The sequence below is a fragment of the Chelonia mydas genome, chromosome 10 (genome assembly GCF_015237465.2).
Source record: "Chelonia mydas isolate rCheMyd1 chromosome 10, rCheMyd1.pri.v2, whole genome shotgun sequence".
NCBI lineage: Eukaryota > Metazoa > Chordata > Testudines > Cheloniidae > Chelonia > Chelonia mydas.
Genome location: NC_051250.2, coordinates 37,947,750 through 37,971,104, shown reverse-complemented (window position 1 = coordinate 37,971,104; position 23,355 = coordinate 37,947,750). Strand labels below are relative to the sequence as shown.

The following is a 23,355-nucleotide window of genomic DNA, read 5'->3' as shown; positions in this document are numbered from 1 at the left end:
GGATTGGGCCAAAAGAAATCTGATGAGATTCAATACAGACAAGTGCAGAATTCTGCACTTAGGACAGAAGAATCCCATGCACTGCTACAGGCTGGGGACCAAGTGGCTAAGTGGCAGTTCTGCAGAAAAGGACCTGGCGATTACAGTGGACGAGAAGCTGGATATTAGTCAGCAGTGTGCCCTTGTTGTCAAGAAGGCTAACTGCATATTGGGTTGCATTAGTAGGAGCATTGCCTGCAGATAGTGATTATTCCCCTCTATTCGGCACTGGTGAGGCCACATCTGGAGTAATGCATCCAGTTTTGGGCCCCCCACTACAGAAAGGATATGGACAAATTGGAGAGAGTCCAGCGGAGGACAATGAAAATGATTAGGGGGCTGGGACACATGATTTACGAGCAGAGGTTGAGGGAACTGGGGTTCTTTTGTCTGCAGAAGAGAAGAGTGAGGGGGGATTTGATAGCAGCCTTCAACTACCTGAAGGGGGGTGTGACGGGGCACAGTGGCCCTGCACTGGTATCTCAGGGGTTAACCCTTCCTTCCTGGCAGAGGAAGCCCCGCCCTGGAAGCCCTGCTGGGCATGCTCCAACTGGAGAATAGGTATAAAAGCCTGCAAAGGTGCTCAGTCTGGGCTGACTACTGGAGGAGAAGGAGCTCCTGAGGAGGGACAGCCAAAGCTCCCGGATCCAGGGGCCAACCAAGCCGGGAGGCACCCAACATCCCAGACAGAGGTCTTGGCAGGAGGGGATGGACCGGAGGACCCCCCTCCCCAGAGTGGAGAAGATGACATTGCGGGTAGGAAGTGACCCAGGGACATTTTAGAGACGGGCAACGTTAAAGCTGCACTGACGCTCGGCGTGTTGCGGGCGGATCCCTGCTGAGCTAAGCGTGAGGGGAAACCCTGCCAATAGGAGAGCCTGGGGTCAGGACCCGGTGGAGAGGGTGGGCCCAGGTCCCCCTACCCCCCACACACCACCATTGGGATACACTTCCCAGCCTGAGAGGGAGTTATATGGACTCTGGCCGCTGGGCCGCACCACCCCGCTTGTGAGGGGGATTGTATAGACTCTGGCCGCTGGGCCGCACTGCTCCAACACAGGGAGTGATTTATGTGGACTGTGGCCGTCAGGCCACACCGCCCAATATTCAAGGCGACACATGGACTCAAGCCGTTAGGTCCCACTACCCTGACTAAGGGACGAGTACAGGGAAACCGGCCATTGGGCCACATTGGAATGCCCTTACAGTACGGGTGTGGGAAAGTAAGAGTGGTGAGGCCCCTCCACCCCATCCTGCCACAAAGGGGCGCTGCGGTGCCGGACCTGTCACAGCGGGTTCCAAAGAGGATGGAGCTCGGCTGTTCTCAGTGGTGGCAGATGACCAAACAAGGTCTCAAGTTCCAGTGGAGGAGGTCTAGGTTGGATATTAAGAAAAACTATTTCACTAGGAGGGTGGTGAAGCACTGGAATGGGTTACCCTAAGGAGGTGGTGGAATCTCCATCCTTAGAGGTTTTTAAGGCTTGAGAAACCCCTGGCTGGGATGATCTAGTTGGTGTTGGTCCTGCTTTGAGCAGAGGGTTGGACTAGATGACCTCCTGAGGTCTCTTCCAACCCTAATCTTCTATGATTCTATGACATGGATTTTTTTTTACCGCCATGGCTATACTAGCATTTGATACCACTGAAGAACTGGAGATAAATAACAGTGCTGCAGCCCAACATATTCCGAGACAGACACCCTCACTAGTGGGCAGCAAAAGCAGCAAGAGGACCACCTCTGGATTGACCAATTTAATAACTGAAACTTTAGGAAGCATTATGCATGATAAAGCAGCAAGTCCAAGGCTCAGTAACCCCAATGTACTTTGTGCTTCCAGCCGGCAGCCCCCAGTCTGTCTTCTTGGTGCACAGATTTCCTTGATTAAAGGGCTCTCTCCTTGTAGCTGCATCCCTGGGATTCTTCTCTACTCATGAGATGAAGAATAATCAGTCTGAACATCGGCCACTCTCATGGCATACAACACACACAACTGGCTCTGCTACAGTGGTTCCTCCTGCTGTTGTTCTCAGAATATTACACATGCCTCTCACACATTCTGGCCATACCATCCTAAGAGGAAACTTCACTCCTCGTTCCTGCATCATCAAAATTCTTCATGCCTCCTCCCCTGTACGGTGCTTGTCCAAATGAAGACCACTCACCATATGCATATAAAACACTTGCCCTTTATTGCCTCTCTTTGCCATACATACATTAGGCTATTATATGCCTGGCAGCACTGATGCACCAAATGAATGGCCTTCAGGCAACCCCCCACTTAAGGGGAAGCTGGTGTTCTAATCAAGCATAAACCATAGCAAGAGAGAACTTCACCAAAAAGGTCACTCATTGTCGGGTGCCAACCTATATATGGCAAACCTATATGTGGGGGGAGGGATAGCTCAGTGGTTTGAGCATTGGCCTGCTAAACCCAGGGTTGAGAGTTCAATCCTTGAGGGGGCCATTTAGGGATCTGGGGGAAAAAATTGGGGATTGGTCCTGCTTTGAGCAGGGGGTTGGACTAGATGACCTCCTGAGGTCCCTTCCAACCCTCATATTCTATGAAACCTGAGAAGGATCTGGATTTTGAAATGTAATTCAGGACTGACTGTTTACTAGACAATTGGCTTTTTCTCTTTTCATAGATATTAAGGTCAGAAGGGACCATTATGATCATCTAGTCTGACCTCCTGCACAACGCAGGCCACAGAATTTCACCCACCCACTCCTGCGAAAAACCTCTCACCTATGTCTGAGCTACTGAAGTCCTCAAATCGTGGTTTAAAGACTTCAAGGGGCAGAGAATCCTCCAGCAAGTGACCCGTGCCCCATGCTACAGAGGAAGGCAAAAAACCTCCAGGGCCTCTTCCAATCTGCCCTGGAGGAAAATTCCTTCCCAACCCCAAATATGGAGATCAGCTAAACCCTGAGCATATGGGCAAGATTCACCAGCCAGATACTACAGAAAATTCTTTCCTGGGTAACTCAGATCCCACCCCATCTGCCATTAGGCCTATTTACCATGAATATTTAATTACCAAAATCATGTTATCCCATCATACCATCTCCTCCGTAAACTTATCCAGTTTAATCTTAAAGTCAGACAGATCTTTTGCCCCCCACTGCTTCCCTTGGAAGGCTACTCCAAAACTTCACTCCTCTGATGGTTAGAAACCTTCGTCTAATTTCAAGTCTAAACGTCCCAATGACCAGTTTATATCCATTTGTTCTTGTGTCCACATTGGTGCTGAGCTTAAATAATTCCTCTCCAGTATTTATTCCCTCTGATATATTTATAGAGAGCAATCATCTCTCCCCTCAACCTTCTTTTAGTTAGGCTAAACAAGCCAAGCTCCTTGAGTCTCCTTTCATAAGACAAGTTTTCCATTCCTTGGATCATCCTAGTAGCCCTTCTCTGTACCTGTTCCAGTTTGAATTCATCCTTCTTAAACATGGGAGACCAGAACTGCACATAGTATTCCAGGTGAGGTCTCACCACTTCAGCCCGTAAACCCCATACCTCGTTAGTCTGTCCTCTCTCTTTTATCATGCCACCTTCCCTTCTCTCATTGGAGCACGGCAAACTGTACTGTCTAAAACCAGTCCAACTGTGGATCATCTGGAGGAGATTTCTAACACAGACTTTGAGCTTGTGTTCTTCCCATGATAACAGGGAGTTTTGTGCCTGAGGGATCCTTCATTATGCACTAGGCAGAGGAAGCAAGGATCCAATGATTGCTCATACACCAGTGTCTCCACCGCATTAACATGTATTATAGTTCTATGCAGCATAAATTACACAAACTCTTTAACCCAGAGTCTCTCTTCAGTCCTCGAAGTTACATGAAGGAGAGTAAATAGCATATTTACAAAAGATAAAAGCAAGTACCTGTTTCCAGTGTGCTCCAGTCGGGGGTCCTGGCACATGTCCAGCTCTGGCGTAGAGTCTATGATATCCTGAACATCAGACCACTCATCACTGCTACCCATTCCTACAGAAGATAATACAGAGATAAGAGACAGATCCAGAAGAAAAGAAGGCCAACAGTTGTTCCACTCTAGGGACTGTAGTCTCTGACTGGTCTTAAGCTCTTTGGGTATCAAAAAGGATAATGGGGAGCACTCTTAAGATTGCTATGGTACCATGTGCAAAGTGTTAGAGTGTAGATTGATTTCTAGTGAGTCACAAACTACAGCTGGGAAGGTGAGTTCCAAAATTCCTGGGGAAAGACGGAAGTGGGATCTACCATCATGAACAGGTGTGAGAAATAGGGGATTCTTGGAAGCATGCCAGTGGCAATACCATCAGCCAGTGGGGTAACTGGGCTGGGGTAATGAAATACTTCTGGATATTAAACTTTAAAAATAACTCCAGAATTCTAAAGGTAAAATTGTTTTAAATGAGGTCATCTTTTTTGGGCACAGTTACGGTCACTTAAGAAAGATTCAACACCAAATAATGTCCTTTTAATCTCTCAGTAAAAACCTCCTCTCATTTTGCAACATTGTAAAAGATATAAAAACATACAGTAATTTAATTTATTCTATAACAAAAATTATTAGTTATAAATCATGACTGAATCACTTTAAATAGGAACAACTTGAATATACAAATTCTCATGCATACATCTGATTTAACTGTTAATTATATGAAATTGTGAAGTGGAAGTAGCAATGTACCAAATACATGCAACCTAATCTGTTTCTAATATGATGCATGTTCTGGAGTCATTATTTGATGAACGAAGAAAGATGAAGCTCCAAATGACTTATAGAGTATGCAACAGATTAAACTGTTTTAGAACCCAGTCTTGAAGTTGTTCTATACAGGCAGACTCCACATAGGCAACAGGGTCTGCCTACACAGAAAGTCTTGCAGGATCCAGGCACTAGTTCATAAAGTAAACTAGAATTCCAACTGCATCAGATTTGGGGTTTATTGACCCTGTTAAACAGCTTCAGAGTGGAAGTATAAAACCCATGATACCTTTATAGTATTTATTTCATTGCTTCAGGTTGTTAATGTGCAACACTTGGCAACATTCATCATGTTTTAAAACAAAACATGGTGTGCATCTGTTGCCACAATAGGGCTCCTTATACCAATGGTTCTCAAGTTTCTAATTTTTAAAAAAGTTGAAGATTTCCCCAACCATTGAAAATTATGATTTTACAAGGAAAATCCAGCCCCTCTCCACTCCTTTCGGAACACTGGACCTCAGTTTCAGAAACCTGTCTTCTCCATTCTGCTCTGATGCACTTGTATCATCCACATTTTAAGTCTAGCTGCAAAAAACACACCATACTGAAATTTCAAGTCATCCATATTTGCCCCCAGCACTGAGTGCTGCTCCTATGTTACATTTATTAAGGACATGGCAGAAATAACAGCTGTGGCAAAAGTTTCAGCTATCAAGCTTGAACATGGTCCATTAAAAAGGTGTTCAGTTCCCTTGAATTGCTCTAGGGATGTATTAGCAGGAGAGTAGTAAGCAAGACTCAAGAAGTAATTCTTCTACTCTACTCTGCACTGATAAGGCCTCAACTGGAATACTGCATCCAGTGGGTACCACAATTTGGGAAAGATGTGGACAAACTGGAGAAAGTTCAGAGAAGAGCAACAAAAATGATTAAAGGTCTAGAAAACATGATCTATGACAAAAGATCGAAAAAAAATTATTTGGTTCAGTTTGGAAAAGAGAAGACGGGGGAGAGGGGGCAGGGAAATGTATCAGTGTTCACGTACATAAAAGGCTGTTATAAACAGGAGAGTGATAAATTGTTCTCCTTATCTACTGAGGACAGGACAAGAAATAATGGTTTGAAATTGCAGCAAGGGAGTTTTAGGTTAGACCTTAGGAAAAACTTCCTCTCAGAGTGGTTAAGCACTGGAACAAACTACCTCAGGAGGTTGTGGAATCTCTATCATTGGAAGTTTTTAAGAATACGTTAGACAAACACCTGTCAAGGATGGTGGAGATGGTACTTATTCCTCCCCTCTCTCAGTGCAGGGGACTGGACTAGATAACCTATTGAGGTTCCTTCCAGTCCTACATTTCTATGATTCTAATATCTTCAGCAGAGTTATAGCAGGGATGAATTAGCCCCTGGGTATCAAACTATATGCCTTTAATATCCAGGCCCCAAATTCTGCCCTCAGATACATGTTGACTTCAGATGGAGTTGTACACATATATCTGAGGGCAGATTTTTGGACCCAGAAGGCTATTGAAGTCTTAATTAGGTTTGATGTCGCATGCACTCCTCTATAATAGCTCAGGAGCTCATGCCCCATCTACCCCAAATTCTAAAGTCTAGTTCTCCATGGTAAAAAGCAGCAGATTTTATGCATCCATTATGGGACTGACAAGAATCTTCCATCTCATTGGGGTTTTTCTGGCCCATTCATTCAGGTACTTTCTCCTAAGCAGTTCACGTGGATCAAATTAATCCAATCCAATGCAATTCCATTAGCCTTCATGGAAATGGAAGACACTCCTCCAGGCTACACTGATGATGACTCTCCAGTACAAACTTTTTAAGCAATACCCAGCAGGTCTAGCAGCAATTGTAAACGTGACTATACTGAAAATTATTTTAAAGTGTGTTGGAGCTGCAGCCCTCTGCTGCTTCCTGTAGTGGACTGCAATGTATATGGCAGGGGCAGAGGGAAGACATGCTGCAAAACAGATTTATCCCGAGTCTAAATACATTATCACCACTGGAATTACACCAGCGACGGCCTCATATGTTTACTACTAACTTTCTCTTGGTATTGATTTTCTCTTGCTATGAGTCAACAGTGTGCCCTTGTAGCCAAGAAGGCTAATGGCATATTGGGCTGCATTAGCAGGAGCATTGCCAGCAGACTGAGGGAAGTGATTATTCCCCCTCTTTGGCATGGTGAGGTCACATCTGGAATACTGTGTCCAGTTTTGGGACCCCCCACTACAGAAAGGATGTGGACAAATTGGAAAGAGTCCAGCGGAGGGCAACGAAAATGATCAGGGGGCTGGGACACAGACTTATGAGGAGAGGCTGAGGGAACTAGGCTTGTTTAGTGTGCAGAAGAGAAGAGTGAGGGGGAATTTGATAGCCTTCAACTACCTGAAGGGGGGTTCCAAAGAGGATGGAGCTCAGCTGTTCTCAGTGTTCGCAGGTTCTCAGTGGTGGCAGATGATAGAACAAGGAGTAATGGTCTCAGGTTGCAGTGGGGAAGGTCTAGGTTTGATATTAGGAAAAACTATTTGACTAGGAGGGTGGTGAAGCAGTGGAATGGGTTACCTAGGGAGGTGGATGAACCTCCTTAGAGGTTTTTTAAGGCCCAGCTTGACAAAGCCTTGGCTGGGATGATTTAGTTCGGGTTGGTCCTGCTTTGAGAAGGGGTTGGAGTAGATGACCTGAGGTCTCTTCCAACCCTACGTGACATTGAACTCCATATGTTTTATGGAAATATGCTAATAAGTGTAAATATAATGTAACTGGAATATGCGTCATGCAAAAGGTCTCTTGTAAGGTATTACAAAGCTTATAATCTATTGAGTGTGTTCAACCTATCTGTATGAATGTATCATTCTTGTATCTAAAGCTAGAAATATGCAGTATTACTTTGAAGTCCTATTGTAACTATGCAAAGTGTGGGCCATTAATGGGAGCCATCAGGATCCTAAGCCACCATTAACTAGAACAATTGGTTGTAAATGGATCTCTTTACTTGTAAGCCTTCCTGTGTTTGTGTAAGTCAGGCCAGAAAGAATGGAGGCTTGGGGTCTCACAGAACATGTGACCATATCACCTGGTACTGGAATCCATCTTCAACCTGGTGCTTTTCCATTTAGAAGGAAGGGCGGGAACTCAGAGAGAGACAAAGGATTCCTGCTTTGTGCCAAAGATATAAAAGGGGGTGGAACAGAACAAATGGGGAGGCAGTCATGAGAAAACCCCTAGTTACCACCTGAGCTGGAACTAACAAGAACTGTACCAGGGGAAAGGATTGGGCCCAGACTCAGGAGTCATTGAGTCTGTTAAAGAAACTTATGGGAACATCTGAGGGTGAGATTTACCTGAATTCAGTTTCTGAAATGTATTAAGCTTAGACTTGAGCGTTTTGTTTTATTTTGCTTGGTAACTTACTTTGTTCTGTCTGTTATTACTTGAAACCACTTAATCCTACTTTTTATACTTAATAAAATCACTTTTGTTTATTAATAAGAAAAGGAGGACTTGTGGCACCTTAGAGACTAACAAATTTATTTGAGCATAAGCTTTCGTGAGCTACAGCTCACTTCATCGGCTGCATAATGCTCAAATAAATTTGTTAGTCTCTAAGGTGCCACAAGTACTCCTTTTCTTTTTGCAGATACAGACTAACACGGCAGCTACTCTGACTCCTTTTATTAGTAAATCCAGAGTGTAAGTGATTTAATACCTGGGGGAGTAAACAACTGTGTATATCTCTCAGTGTTATAGAGGGTGGACAATTTATGAGTTTACCCTGTATAAGCTTTATACAGGGTAAAACGGATTTATTTGGGGATCCCATTGGGAACTGGATGTCTGGGTGCTGGATATAGGTGACTTGCTGAGTAGTTTTTGATTAAAGTCTGCAGCTCTGGGGGCGTGGACGAGACCTGGGTTTGTGTTGCAGCAGACTAGCGTGTCTGGCTCAACAAGGCAGGGTTCTGGAGACCCAAGCTGGCAGTGAAAAACGGGCTCAGAGGTAATTCCAGCACGTCAGGTGACGGTCCTAAGGGGCTCTCTGTGACAGAACCCGTCACACCCTAATCTTCTATGATTCTATGACAGTTCCTGCCAACCCACACAGGCCAGTGATGGAGAGTGGAGAGAGCCGAGACTTCTATGTCTGTCTCCCAGTGCGGAGAATTATACTATGCTGGCTTAAATTACATCACTAAAAAGATACCAACTTATTGGTTAGGCACCCAGTATGTAAGTGCCAGCCAGGGGACTGTGGTCCTGGTAGCAAGCAGCCTGCTAATATAATTACAAAATGGGATTTCAACACTGGCATCCTCAGTCAAAGTCTACAGCGCAAGATTTTTCTTCTGTTTTGTGGTTTCACTTTGTCAGGAACTCATTTGGGAGCTTTCCAGAAGAAATTTCCTCTAAGTCAGTTGCAATAAACTTGGAAATTAGATCCATGTCAATGAATCTTTTATTTTTCCTCCACAAGACATGCTACTGTCCAAAAAGCAAGCATAGTCCTACCATCAAGCATAAATGAGCATATCACCCTCCTTTAGTCCCCTACTTCCAACTGTACCCTTAATAAACAGAGAGCATTGTCTTTCAGTTGAACTAAGCTAGTTATTCCTTCAGTCCCCCCAGACCTCTTCCGGTATTTAATAAAAGACATACATGGGCATTGTAAAATCAAAGTAGGCATGCAACAGGTTGGCTAGCAAAGAATATATACAGATGAAAACACCTGCCATACCTATGCTGACATTCCTCATCTCCTGGGTGACCTGCACTTCCATGTTCCTGCTGTTCCGCTTTTCCCGTGCCCTCTTATTGTTTTTGGCTGTGCCACTGTAGTCACTGACGGGTTGCAGACTCTCGTTTAAGGGTGTGACAGCAGCAGAGGGCACAGATGAGGTTGGTGTGTTGGACTTTGTCCCAGTGGTGCTTGGAGTGGCAGCTGCAGAAGACTGCCCAGATTCAGACATTTCATCATTTGGGCACTATGGCAATGCAAAGAAGGAGAAAACAGAAAGGAAAAAGCACGTCTATATGTTTCAGATAATTTCTTATTTACTGGATTGATGGATGCCTTTATAGCAAATTATGGGAAATGAGTACCACAAACTCAACACCCAGAGCTCATTGTGCCTGCTTGGCACTGCAAATGAATAGCAAGTTCCTGTGCAGAACTCAGCAAGCAAATCCTACCTGGTCTAAATACTGATCCCCCTCTTCCTTTATTACCAACACAGATGGCATTTCAGGTCTTCAGAAGTTATGTGAGATATGAGGTCTACTCATAAAGGAATGTGACCTGATTTTCAAAGGTGAAAAACAGCTGCAGCTCCCTTTGACTTCACAGGGATTTATGGGCGCTCAGCACTTCTGAAAATCAGGCCAATGTCTTCCAAGGTACCCAGTGCAAGAAGGAAAGCACAATCATTTCTGGAAAGTGATACAGCCTTCTATGAAGCGGCTTCATAGATGCTCTGGATCCATCATTACAGTAGGTCACTGGCACAGAACTTGTTTAATAGATTTCTAATGCTACCACTTCATTTGAAGGGACAGGTAAGTATTTTTGATACTAGGCAGCTGAAGTAAAGTGGTAATCAAGCTGAAATGGTCTTATTTCACGAGTAGGGGAGAGCTACATGCCTGTATCAGCTCACGTAGAAGACAGCCAGGCATGGACCCAGGATGACAACACATGTGGTTCTCCCCAACTGGATGAAAGACAGGACCAAGAGTTCAGAAATCAAAAGATGTCATAAATAAACCCTTGAGATGTATTTCCAACCTGAAATGTGCACAACCGAGTCCCTGTTCAACATAAATTATGGTCCCATTCCTCATCCTACCACATCCTGAAAAATACAGGAAGCTTTCAAGAATACTACAGCATTTGATGCTGCACTTCCTGCTTGCCAATTAAGGAAGCACTGTTTCAGACTCAGCAAGTTCACCTTCTCATCGGTGACCAGTTGGCCTCAGACCCAAATGAGATCTCCCTGGTCTTCTTGGCAGGGTTTCTAACCACACAGACAGACAGACAAACTGACAGACACACACACACCTCCCACCCCGAGGCCACTTAAAGCATTGCCTGAACTTCTAGAGCAACATACTACAATGTTTTCCAGTTAGGTAGAAAAGCCATTTGATATATACCCGCGCCTCCCGTTTCCTTACTATAGTTATTGCCATCCTTATTTGCATCTTATCTTCTGTGCAGTTGCTAGGAAGCTTACTCTGAAACCTGCTTCTACTTAGTTTGTTAATTACTCTTTAAAACTAGCTACTACCTTAGGCCTCACAGTCTTGGAACTGTGATGTCTGCACCTCAGTTGTTTGGAAGTCTGTGTTCTACAGTCCTCCTTCCTTACGATTTTATGATGCAACAAAACAGTTACAAGTGGGATGGGAATGAAGATAATGGAAAAAATGGCAATGTAACCCTTGGCAGCCATGCATTCTTTATTTAAAAAAAAAGAAAGTACCTGTTATTGACATACTACTTTAATTAGAAACACATTGAAGTTTCCCTGTCCATGCTCATTCCTGCAGTATACTGAAGTAAGGAAACCAAGTGTCCTGTGCCACACCCATTTCCTGATTATTTATGGCGCAGACACTGAAATTGAATTTGTTTGTTTTTTTACAATGTTGCTATCAAATTTTATCCACTTTTTTTGCTTGACTTTTTTGGATTGTGAGCCTAAATAGCACACCCACTTCTCCTGTATGGATGTTCAGATCATCATCTTGGTGCATTAAATGGTCATTTGTGAATCTACTTGCTGATTTGGGCATCAAATTTGAAATAAAGGCATTTTACTTAGGCTGCTATATTTGAATATTAGACTGCTCACAACTTTTTAAAATTCCTATTCTGGGTGCTTCCATTCTAATGTGCAAGGGCAAAGTATCAAATTAGAGGGTTTCGTGGACAACTCCAATGCATTGGGACTTACGTTACTTTGACAAACACCTGCCAGTGCACTCCCAAGGCCTGGAAGCAAAGGGGCTAAAAATGCACCGTTAGTCAGTGTAAAATGTAAATAAAACCCTCCCCCAGAAACTGAGCCTGAGACATCTGGCAGAGTTCTGGGATGTTGCTGCATGCACTGTGCCTATCATCCTTCTCAATACCACAGCCTAGAAGGAGCTCATAGCTTTGAAATGGATACGTGGCCCAGTCTGCAATTCAGTCCTTATTCAGAGAAACCACATTCAGAAACACTAAACCACCAATGCCATGGGTGCTACTCCTATTCCACATCTGTCTCAAAAGCATGCCCCATGTGTTGCTGCTTCCCTTCAATCAAAACATACTCATGGGATAACCACCATGGTCTACCGCACACCGCTGGTTATGCATCTTAATTTTCCACTTACTTATGGAATATTCTCCACAGCCAACCAGTCTACTTTGGAAACATCCACTTCAAAACCCTTAGATAAAGCCAAGATATTCCTTTTAACCTTCCAGGAACTCTACTAGACACTGCTGAGATATTCCTTCTTCCCCTCTCTACCACCAAATCTCCCTCATTGACAAGCTATCATACGGTCCAGGGGGCGATCTCCATAATCCTTCACATACAAAAGGATACTCTCCATAGCCACCACTTACCTAGAGTCAGACCTGTGAGCCTCCTAAACTTCAGATGTGTAGCCATGACCTCCAAAATGCATTGCAAAAGCCCAAAATTCATAGGAGTAATATGTCACCATGAGTAGCCACAATTCTATGGTTTTAACACTGAAAATACAGTACACAAAAACAAACTCAAAAAGCATTAAGGACTAAATCTCCAAAATATAAAATGTTAAATGTAAAAAAGCAAAACAAAACCTAATCTAGTTACAAAAAGTAAGATGCAAAAACCAATAAATAAATACAAAATAATAATAATAATGAAAATGTAAAAATATTTAATAATCAGACTCTTGAAGATGAAAAATCAGCTCAGAGAGAGTTAGAAGAAAAAAGACCAGGCAGGTAAGCTATCAGTGTGCACCTGATAGCAGTGGAACATCAGCTATGTTCCCAACACAGAAAGAACTTAGAGCACCACAAAAGAAAAGCATAGTAAAGTCACCATAAAATATTTGCAGCACTGCAATGCATTTCAACAGCCAAGCAAGAGCATTTATTAAATAATACTTCAAGCAGAAAGTACTGCCTAACGGAGAGCCATTAAGAGGTTTGCACACCTCCATCCCAATCAGTGAACCCATTACCCACTTAGTATCCTCCACTACCCAACACTTACTCATGCTATATCTTCCACAAGCTATGAATTATTATGCTTTAGGATATCTACCTTAACAACATATGCATCCAGGATTTTCCATAACCCACCCCCAAGAGGCTACCTTCCTTAAACCCAGTGTCCCATAATTGGTCTTTTCTTAACAAGCACGGAACATTTATCACTGTTACCTGATGGATATGCTCATAGCTGAACACTGTCAGCAAGGCACAATATTTTCTTTCCATTATAAATTGATTTCTTTGCCTGATACAAGCATAAACAAATTACAAAAAGATACAGTTAGTAACCTCCACTGCCTGAACTCAGAATTCAAGGTTTCTATAGTTTTATTTAAATTTCTGCTGAATTTCCTGAAATGCAGAGAGTGAGTTATTGATAAATTGCAGACAGCTATGGGTAAGAAGCTTTTAGTCTCTGTGCTACAGAGCAGCAGCCTTATCAAGTCTATTAAAATGGATCCAACTCCATCTTTCTCCCTACTCTCCCCTGCAAAAGATACACAGAACTGATTAAATGAAAGTGTTAGGGAATGCACTGCCATGGGGATAAAGAGTGCATGCAAGCATTGGTTGGACTGTGTCTCCTAGCAGAGGTGCAGCACAGGCAGACTGCAAATCAGTTTATAGAAAAATGTTTGTGCCATTTCTACATCCCTCCATCCTTGATCACACCAGTGCATTGTGGGACTCTTATCTCAGTTCTCAGCACAGTTCTCCAGAAAAGGGGCTTTTTGGAAATCTGCAAATTATCACAAGATCTGAACGGTATTCTGGGCATTTTGGCTAAGTTTCCAGGATCAGTGTTCCATCACACTTTTATACCATTATGCCAGCCAATCCCGAGTTTCTGGTTCGAAGGAACAGCATTGGTTGGGTTCCAAGAATTGTTTCAGTCCTACCCAAGGACCTGTGCATGTGCCCTGAGATACTATGCCCTCACACTGCTAGGCCAGTAGCCCAGGGAGCTAAGGGGAAATCAGTGGTGGTGGAGTGCCACTGAATGTGAACTAAGATCCATCTTTCATTTGGTGGCAGTATGGCCTCATTAGGATAGTTGGAAAATCAAAGCAATTTCATTCCAATGTTCCTTCTTCGGTTTTTCCCTCAAGTGTTTGGAAATTGCTGATGAAGCACCTCCCAATGAGGATGCCATGGACAGGCCAGGGTAACATACGAGGCTGAAATATAATATTTTCTTTCTCTCTTTGCCCCATCACCCCGCCACAACATTTTTAGTGTTATTTACAGCATTAGTGGTTTATAACTTTTATTTTACAGGAGAACAGCTTCCGTTTTGCCCAGTTTAATATTAATAAATGGATGTGTTTATAAAGGTATTTTATTCAAACAGATTTTTTAAAATAATGCATTCAGAGAAGCTGGTGTACTTTAGCTGACTTTTTTCCAGCAGAGACCAGCTATTGTCACACCTACTGGAACTGGGGGGAAATGACCAGCATGCTCCAGGCACAGCTTCACAAATACCTCAAATGCTATCAGGCCTGCTGGAAAGGATTCGAGGAAACCAGAATCTTGTGGAACCCTAGGCAAAAGGGCATTAGCTTGGGGAAGATGTTGGGGGTGATGCTAGGGATACAGTTGCTGGGGCTCGTTGCACAAATCAGTTATTGAAAGGAGAAGCACAGCATTGTAGGATGGCGGTGGGAGGGCCAGCAGCACTAGTATAGCTGCAGTGCTGTGATTTCTTGTCCACGCAAGCAGATCACTAGTGTAGACTATGAAGGTGACATAAAGGCTTGCTCCACAGTGGCACAATGCAACCCACTGTATCAATCACTCTATAACAGCTGAGTGATTTGTATAATGACACAAAGCATTTTCGATACATTGTAGGCATTAGGTGTTGCTACCATCAGTGGTGGTGGCAGCACCTTTTTTGTCTAGTGTAGATGAACCCAAAGACAGGAAGATTAAAACAAAGATCAACTAGAAAGGGCAGATTATGGCACAGCAGCAGAATGCCCAGCCCCAAGTGAGACACAGTTCCCATGATGGGGCAGAAGACTGGTTCCATCATTTCCGCCACCAAATTCATAAACAGCATTGGATGTGGGCAAGAGGGATGCTTAACTTAGCTCACACACACACAAACACACACACACACACACACACTTCCCTCAACCAAGGTCAGACTCCATCAGCAGAAAACACTAACTAGCAGGAATTAGAACTGAAACAAAAATCAGAAAGTGACAAAAAACATGAGTTGTGTCAAAACCAGTCCTCCACCCTACATCAAATTTATCAGCATCTGAAGGTCTATCATCCTACCCAGGGTTCTAAGAAAGGATCATATGTACAAAAGGGAGAGGCTGCAAAGGGTTATGGACACATGGTGGGTCTCTGTCTTTATGAAGATGTAGGATGCTATTGACAGTAGGAAACCCTTGTTCCGTGACAATCTATAAAACCTTGTAGCTGGAGTTGGACTGCAGCTGGCCGAGGTCACTCAAGTGCCAGTGGTCCACTGTGGGGATGATCTTGGCCCCTATCTGCCCACGTACCATTCCATCGGCAAGGGGGAAGACATTCAGAGAGTTAGGACGCTCCTTCCTGCTAAAGAAAGAGAGAGGAAACAATCTGTTAGCAAAACCACAGCATCTTTATGGTAAAGAAAGTACACATCCAACACAGTGATGAATGTTTCACATGACACAAGGCCTGAATCCCATTCCCACCTCTGAAGTGCTGAGTTGACTCCCAACTCCCATAGCCTGAATGAGTAAGCAGCTGATTCTGTGATTCAAAATTGGGTTGTCTACTGCTAGGCTACACAGATGACCCTTATCTCTTCATTAAAAGGCACTCTCAAAGTTGGGTTGCCATACAATCCAATTATAAATCACCCCCTTTGGGAGTGTTTCCTAGCGTCAGATTGAGCCCTCCTGTGGAGAACCCATAGGAAGGGGTGAAGGGCCGGAGACTTCATAGGCTGACTTAACTGACCCCTTCTGTGGTTGGAAAAGTTGGGGTTTATAGAGGGGGCTGAGGGCACAGCCATCCCATTTAAGCAGCATTTCCCCTTGGGAACCAGAAGGCCCAATAGGGAGATATGCCACAGAGAATATAGTCCCCTGCTTCCTCCTCCTGCCCCAATATAGCGGAGCCTTGACCCCACTGAGCTCTGAGAGGGTGGCCTTCATGGGGTCCCAGGAACAGGCAACAGTAGAGGTGGTCCTCCCACTTCACCCTCAGTCTTCCTCATCTCAGATCTGAGTCTGTTCCAATTACAATCCAGCCTCTGATATTTTACTATACATAATCAAAATGTATGATTTCAGGTGTTAAAACAGGAAAGTGGCAACTACATGCAGTTTTCACCAATCAATGAAATGTATTACTTATATTCTCTATGGAAAGTTCAGGACAGGTTCCAGCATACATCATTCATTTGGACAGATGGCTGGAATGATCTTTCCCACCTGTTGGTTTGCAGAAGCTTTGCTAGCTTTATGGGCTGTATGTGTATATACATCTGCTGGCACAGACTGTGAGGCTGAGCCCCAGCGGAGAAAGGCTATAGTAAGGGGTGCAAGTGGAAGAGGTTGCACCAGAACAAAGCATCCACAAGCTCTCTTTTGCCAGGGACACATGGCTGCAGATGACCAGAGCAGCCCAAAGACCAGGGAACAGAGAATGGCCAGAGGATGCACTGATTTAGCAAATGCCCTTATCAGCCTCCAATAGCAGAACTCCTGTGAAGCTCCAGATGCAAATTAAAGCTGACCCACCTTGCAGAATGAGCCCAGGAGAGGAGGCCAGTGTTGATATTGCCATCTTCCCTCCCTTGGGATCCATGTCTTTCCCCAGGGCTAGGGCCTAGTGGGCACAGGTGTGTGTGATTTACCCTTCTACATGCGAGAATTGATTATTCTGGACCCTCAAATGTCTTTTTAAAAACACTACCAGCTGTGGTCCCCATTAACAGAAGTACTTGGCTCAGGGACAGGATAAGGAGACAAACTGATCAACAAACTGATATTAAGACTTAACAGAAAAAAAAACCAAACAAGCATACAGGCTTGTTGGATTTAATACATTAAAGACAGGGCAGGAGTAAAGGGTCAGTCTTTTCCTATCAAACACAGACATGCTTCCTTTCTCAGGCAGGTTCCATGCTGATTTTGTGGAACACTGCTCCTGTACATGGAGAACATTTCTCCTGGGACACAGCCAAGAGACCATTATAACGGCTCCACTTCTGATCTGCATGAAATGATTGTAATGGAACCTGAGGCCCCTGAGACCTGAGCAAATGCACTAACACAGGAGCTGACGCAATAGGTTAAGGAGTGAGCAGGCAGCCTGGAGAGATTTAATTTCCTTGGGGAGAAAAAAAGAAAACATCCAGTAGCTCTGTCATAAACATACAGCTAAGGGTAGCACAAAATCCTTCCTGAGCAGCTGTACTGAATCCTTACCTGTAAGGGGTTAAGAAGCTCAAATAACCTGGTTGGCAGCTGACCAACAGGACCAATAAGGAAAGAAGATACTTTCAAATGTGGGGGGGGGAGACTGTTTGTGCTCTCTTTGTTTGTTCCCTCTCTGGACAGAGAGAGAGACCAGGCAGGAAAAACATCTCCTGAAAACATACCTGAAATGAGGACCTAAGTTTACAAAAATTTTAGGTAAGGGCAAGGAAATGCGTTAGATTACCTTTTGTTTTAGCTTGTGAATTTTCCCTATGTTAAGAGGAAGTTTTATTCCTGTTTTTTTGTAACTTTGAAGCTGAACCTAGAGGGGAATTCTCTGTGTTTTAAATCTTTTTATTACCCTGTAAAGTTACCTTCCATCCTGATTTTTGCAGGTGTGATTCTTTTACTTTTTCTTTAAATAAAGTTCTTCCTTTAAGAACCTGATTGATTTTTCAGTGTCCTAGAGACAAAGGGTCTGGTCAGTACTCACATTATTCTCAAGCCTCCCCAGGAAAGGGGGTGAAGGAGCTTGGGGGAATATTCTGGGGAACAAGGGACTCCAAGTGACCCTTTACCTGAATTTTTGTCTAAATCACTTGGTGGTGGCAGCAATACCGTCCAAGGACAAGGAAAGGTTTGTGCCTTGGGGAAGTTTTTAACTTTAAGCTGGTAAAAATAAGCTTAGGGGGTCTTTCATGCAGGTCCCTACGTCTGTACCCCAGAGTTTGGAGTGGGGCGGGAACCCTGACAAGCTCTATTCTTAGCATTGCTCATATGAAAGCCAGAACATGCTGTGCTGATATGTCAGTCCATTCTGCTGCCATGACAGCTTCTGACAAGGCAGGGAAACTGTGGGAGTTGCTGCTCGCTGTGTCCCATCTGGGATTGGCAGAGGGCTGGAAGGGCATTTCCCAAGTAGCCTAGCAAAGAATTTTGGGATGCTACTTTTTTCCCAAAAAACCTCCATTATAATCTGGGCCTGAGGTTCCCATTATTCACAAATGGACAGTTCATAACAGATGGAGGAATCCTCTGATACAGACAGCACATAAATGATATCGGATATCAGGGCCCTGAGCCCCCTCCCACACCCTGGACCCCTCATCCCCGGCCCTGCTCCAGAGCCTTGACCCCTAGGTACATTGATTTGGTTTTGTTTTAGAAATGTTACTCAAGAGGAGTCATTCTAAAATGTCTGCTACTTTCTAATGTTAGTAGACACTATAGTTCTGGAGACAATTTGCCAATATTGTACAGTTAAAGATGAGTTGTTTTCTATCTATACAGTATCTTTTGCATACTCACCACATTACTGATGGCCATAGTCATGTGATAAACTACATCAATCACACACCTCTGGCTGCCTCACCTGCATTCTGCCCACTAATCCACACCCCTGAGACTACTTCTATCATTCCAGTCCCCTAAACAGCTTCAAATTTTAGTTTAGTTTCTCAATAACCTGCCACAGAAACACTTTTTCTCCTGAATGTGGAATTTCCACCCCCAACATTATACTAGCCTGTGGAATTTCCATCCCCTACATTATACTGGCCTGAAACACCAACACCCAATAGTCAGTTCCAGGATTAGAAATAGGACCTTCATACCACTTGAGGGGAGACTACCAGCTTTGCATTTAGATATACAGCGCTTTTTACTCCTGAAGGTCCCAAGATCCCATACTTAAAAACAGTTACTCTTTTTAGGTAGAGAAAAGCATTTCAGGTCACTGTTAGAGATGTTTTAAAGGTTCCCTCTCCCTCAGAGCGGAATCGTGGCCCTAAGAGAGGCTCACTTTACAGTGGCAGGGGAAAAATAAACAGGCCCCAATAAATTAAGTTCCCTCTAACTTGCACGGCTGTGCAGCTGCCTATTAAGCCCCACACAGGGGCTCAGGGCTCCGTCAGGGAGAGATGCCTCTACCCCTGTGAGGACTTGCCGTGGAGGGGATAGGCGCCCCTCCCCACCGGGCCCCAGTGAGGACCTGCCCCGGACTTGCTGCGGCCAGGGGAGAGGAGCCTCTCCCCTGCCCCAGCCAAGGCCCACCGGAGCTGCCAGGAGAGGAGCCCCTCCCTCAGCCCAGCCCAGCCCAGCCGGAGCTGCTGAGCCCGGGGAGAGGTACCTGCACCCCAAACCCCTGTGCCCCGGCCCTGAGCCCCCTCCCACACCCTGGACCCCTCATCCCCGGCCCTGCTCCAGAGCCTTGACCCCTAGCTGGAGCCCTCAGCCCCTGCACCCAACCCTCTGCCCCAGCCCTGAGTCCCTCATCCCCGGCCCCACCCCAGAGCCTGCACCCCAAGCCAGAGCCCTCACACCCCTGCATCCTCCAAAACCCTCTGCCCCCACTCTGAGCCCCCTGCCACACTCCAAACCCCTCTGCCCCACCACCACATGAATTTTGTTATGTGCACTGTGACAGATTTTTGTGGCCAATTTGCCTGAAGCGTCAGGCTGAGGCCGCAGGATTGTTAGGGGAGGAGAGGATGGAGCACACCAAGTAACTGAGTTTTAAAGCTTTATTGATAAAATAATAAAATAATAGCAGAGAGCACTGTGTGGGGGAACTCAGAGGAAGGAAGCAAGCTTTAGTGCCCCAAGCCCTAACCCACTTTTATACTTACACCCGCACTACCCGAGGCTGGCCAAGCCTGGGTGTAATGTAAGAAGAAGAGGAGGAGGGGTGGACGGGAGTTTTTGTTCCATTCACAGGTCGTCCAGGGTCCGCTGTTGATCTCCAACTTGCTTCAGCTTTTGGGAGGGTTTTAAGTCCTGGGTTTTTTGGGGGGGAGCATTTTTTCCAGGGACCTTTGTTGCCCATGCTTTCTGTACCAATCCAAACCTGCCTTTCGAGGCTTCCTTGGTTTCCACAAAACACATTGGCTTCAGGGTCGCGAGACTGTTATGTTCCCATTTGCTGACCTTCACATTTTTACTAGTTTTGCACCCCCCTTTCAGGTTTGTTTGGTTCGGTTTTTCTTTTCCACAGGTTTTTGGCTGTTTAGCAGCAGGGAGCTTGTTTGTGTGTGTGTTGGCCTTGAGTGGCAGTTTTGCCCCTTATCTTTAAGCCTAGGTGAATCGTCGAGTTAACCCATTCCTTCTTTTCTCCCTCCCTCTTCGGCCTTTTGCAACCTGCAAAGGAATCTTTCACTCCACACTTACACCTTTAACCCTTCCCAAAATGCTTTGCGATGCCTGCAACAGCATTAGCAACATACGATGCTGATCTGCCTCCCCAGGGGACCCCTTGAGGGAGGGGGCCATTGGGTTGTGACATTCCCCCCATTGACCCCAAGTCAACATTTTGTTGTGAGGGGTCACCACTTAGGTTTTCACCCTTTTTTTTGACATGGTGGCTAGGGTTACTGTTGGTTTTTTACATAAACAGTAATGTAGCACAAACAAAATGGTTAGGGCAGCAACAATTGCATACGTTAGCCAGTAGTGGCTTCTGGCTTTATTAGTAACATAGCATATCACATCCCCCTGTTGGCATAGATGCCCCATCCGGATGGCTGTGGCAAAGGCAGCTTTTTTCAGATTAAACGTATGCTACAACACGGTAAAGGATGAGGCATCTGTTTGGAATACAGTCAGTTGTTCCCGGGTGTGCGTTAAGGCAGGAAAACATGGGGTGTAATTCATGAAAAATTAAACACAACATAGTTAGAGATATTGACCATACTTTGCATAACTGTGCGCCAATGCACCGAAAATTTTTTTGCCTTATTGGTAAACACATGGGCCTTAGTGGGGGCATATCCCGAAGCCTCCCCTTCCCAGCAGAGGTGTTGACCCACCTCGTAAAAGCGGCCTGGCGTTGCCTTTTCTTTATATATTATTTGAGGGGGCTTTATAGGCCATAATTGCCAGGTGTTGCTCTCTGCAATCCCTATGTTCTGATAGTCAGAAGATGTAGTCAGCACATACCGCTTAGCCATGTTATTGGGGGAGCCACCTACCACATGTCGCGATGGACCACCCAATTCCAGATAATACGTGATGCCACATTCCCAGGATGCTAAGCCACAATTGCCACCCCCCACCAATGGATAAACTGACCTTTTTTTTCCACTATGGCCAATTTTGAACAGTGGTAAAATTAATGAAGGAGGACAAAAGTGTCAGACACCCGAGGACTTCCATAGATATGTGCCACCATACCTACACTGTATCACACTAACAACTTTTGCAGGCCTGAAGCAGCAAGAGCGGTCCCACCACTCCTGTTCGGGGTGTCCCTGGGCTTTTGCTATTACTGCCTTGTTTTGATAACAAAGCAAGAGGGAAAGAAAGAGAACAACACAAATGCGCCTATTGGGGAAACTGAGGCACAGATGAAAAACTTCCTAAATTATTAGTGTCCCATTACAGCCCTTCCTGGCTTTTGTTAAGGATGTTGTTTGCCTGGTTTAAGAGGTTACAACAACATTATTATTACATTTCGAGATCAGTAATTGCTATTGCTTGCCAAAGGACTTTCCATTCCAGTTTTACTTCAGGCCACCACGGGAGGAACAGGGTTTGCCCCCATGGGATTCAGGGGTGGTTCAGGACCACCCACCAGGTATTTTGCTGTGGCCCTGCTGTGTTTATTTGGACTCTGCACTGTTTTCAAGGCACCTTTCCTTCAGCCTTCCGCTACACTATGGCTCAGGCCCCATTAGCAGCTCAAGCCAGGGAGAGTCTTTGGAGGTATTTTCCGTCCTCAGCATTATAATTATTCAGATAATTCCATGGACAGCTGGAAACCCGGATGGTTCAAGCAGGTGGCTGGTTTACAACCGAGGCCCACAACGCCATGAACAGAAATCTAGAGAGATACATATGTTTTGAGCTGATTGGCATGCGCCCATTTTAGTTTACCGGGTAGTTTACCGGCCACCTTCCCCAGATTTTGCAACATTACCGTATTTTTAATTTGCCATTCCTGAATGTCTTTAACAATGATTTCCTTACACTTGGCCTTTTTATTTAATTTAAAGTGGACTTTATGGCTTTGTGAGTTTTACATAGCTTTTCCCTTAACTGGGTAAAGCTGAGACTTTTTTGGTTGTGGCAAACAGTAAATGTGGTTATTGGTAAACATAGTACTTACATTACATTTGTTTACTAGCGGGTTGCTAACATTTTCATTCTTTCAAAACATTTTTTTCCAGGAATTAACATGTACACATTGCCCATTATACAGTACTTTGGTTTTATTATTTAATTTATTTTACATATAGGATTTTAGTGAAATGTCTTTACTACAGGGCTTTGGAGCAACAGGCAAGGACAAGTACACCCACTTTTGAGGAGTCCACTTGGTACAAGCCCTGGTGTCCAATAGCTTCCCTCCCTCCCCAGCCCATTGGCTCGAAGTCTGGGGTAGCCAGAAGGATTTTATGTGCTATATGAGGAGTGGGCTAACTTTTTATATTTTTGCTTTTAGAGCTTGTTGGTGTGTGTTTTTAACAACAATTTTTCCACTTAAAAGGTCTGACCTTACTATGCCAGAAATATACTGCATTCATTTGTATTGATAAGTATTAAACAGTGATCTTTTGCTTTGCTTTAGCAAGTGTATCGAAAGCTTAGTGTTTTTTGATATTACCCAAAACATTTTGTGTTCCAAGGTGGACAAAGCAAGTATTTGTATTTTAGTACATTCCATGTGCAATAGCAGTATGATTTTTTATTTTTTTTTTTATTTGGCTGTCCCGTAGCTGGGACAGAAAGCTTAATTTATTTTTAATTACCTTCAGGTCTACAGTATTTATAATCCCTGCTTCAAAACCAATTTTTTTTAATATGGTGTTTGCTACCTGAGGAGGTTTTTCTGCAGCATTTGATACACAACAGTGCTAGCAACAAGACAAACAACACAAGACAAAACACAGAACACAAAACAT

The 23,355-nt window shown here is 44.4% G+C and overlaps 1 protein-coding gene across 44 annotated transcripts in view; it reads right to left on the bottom strand.

Annotated features, from left to right (window-relative positions):
• Positions 1-23,355, bottom strand: part of MAPK8IP3 (mitogen-activated protein kinase 8 interacting protein 3) — a 155,210-nt gene that overhangs the window by 71,242 nt on the left and 60,613 nt on the right. For 17 of the 44 annotated variants that reach the window (XM_043523495.1, XM_037910626.2, XM_037910624.2 and 14 more), the window contains 3 exons: positions 15,458-15,602; positions 9,498-9,744; positions 3,930-4,032 (listed from right to left, as the gene is read on the bottom strand). In XM_043523495.1, coding sequence (XP_043379430.1) covers positions 3,930-4,032; positions 9,498-9,744; positions 15,458-15,602 — 495 coding nt within the window. The other 27 variants (XM_037910637.2, XM_037910639.2, XM_043523487.1 and 24 more) reach the window with 4 other exon arrangements.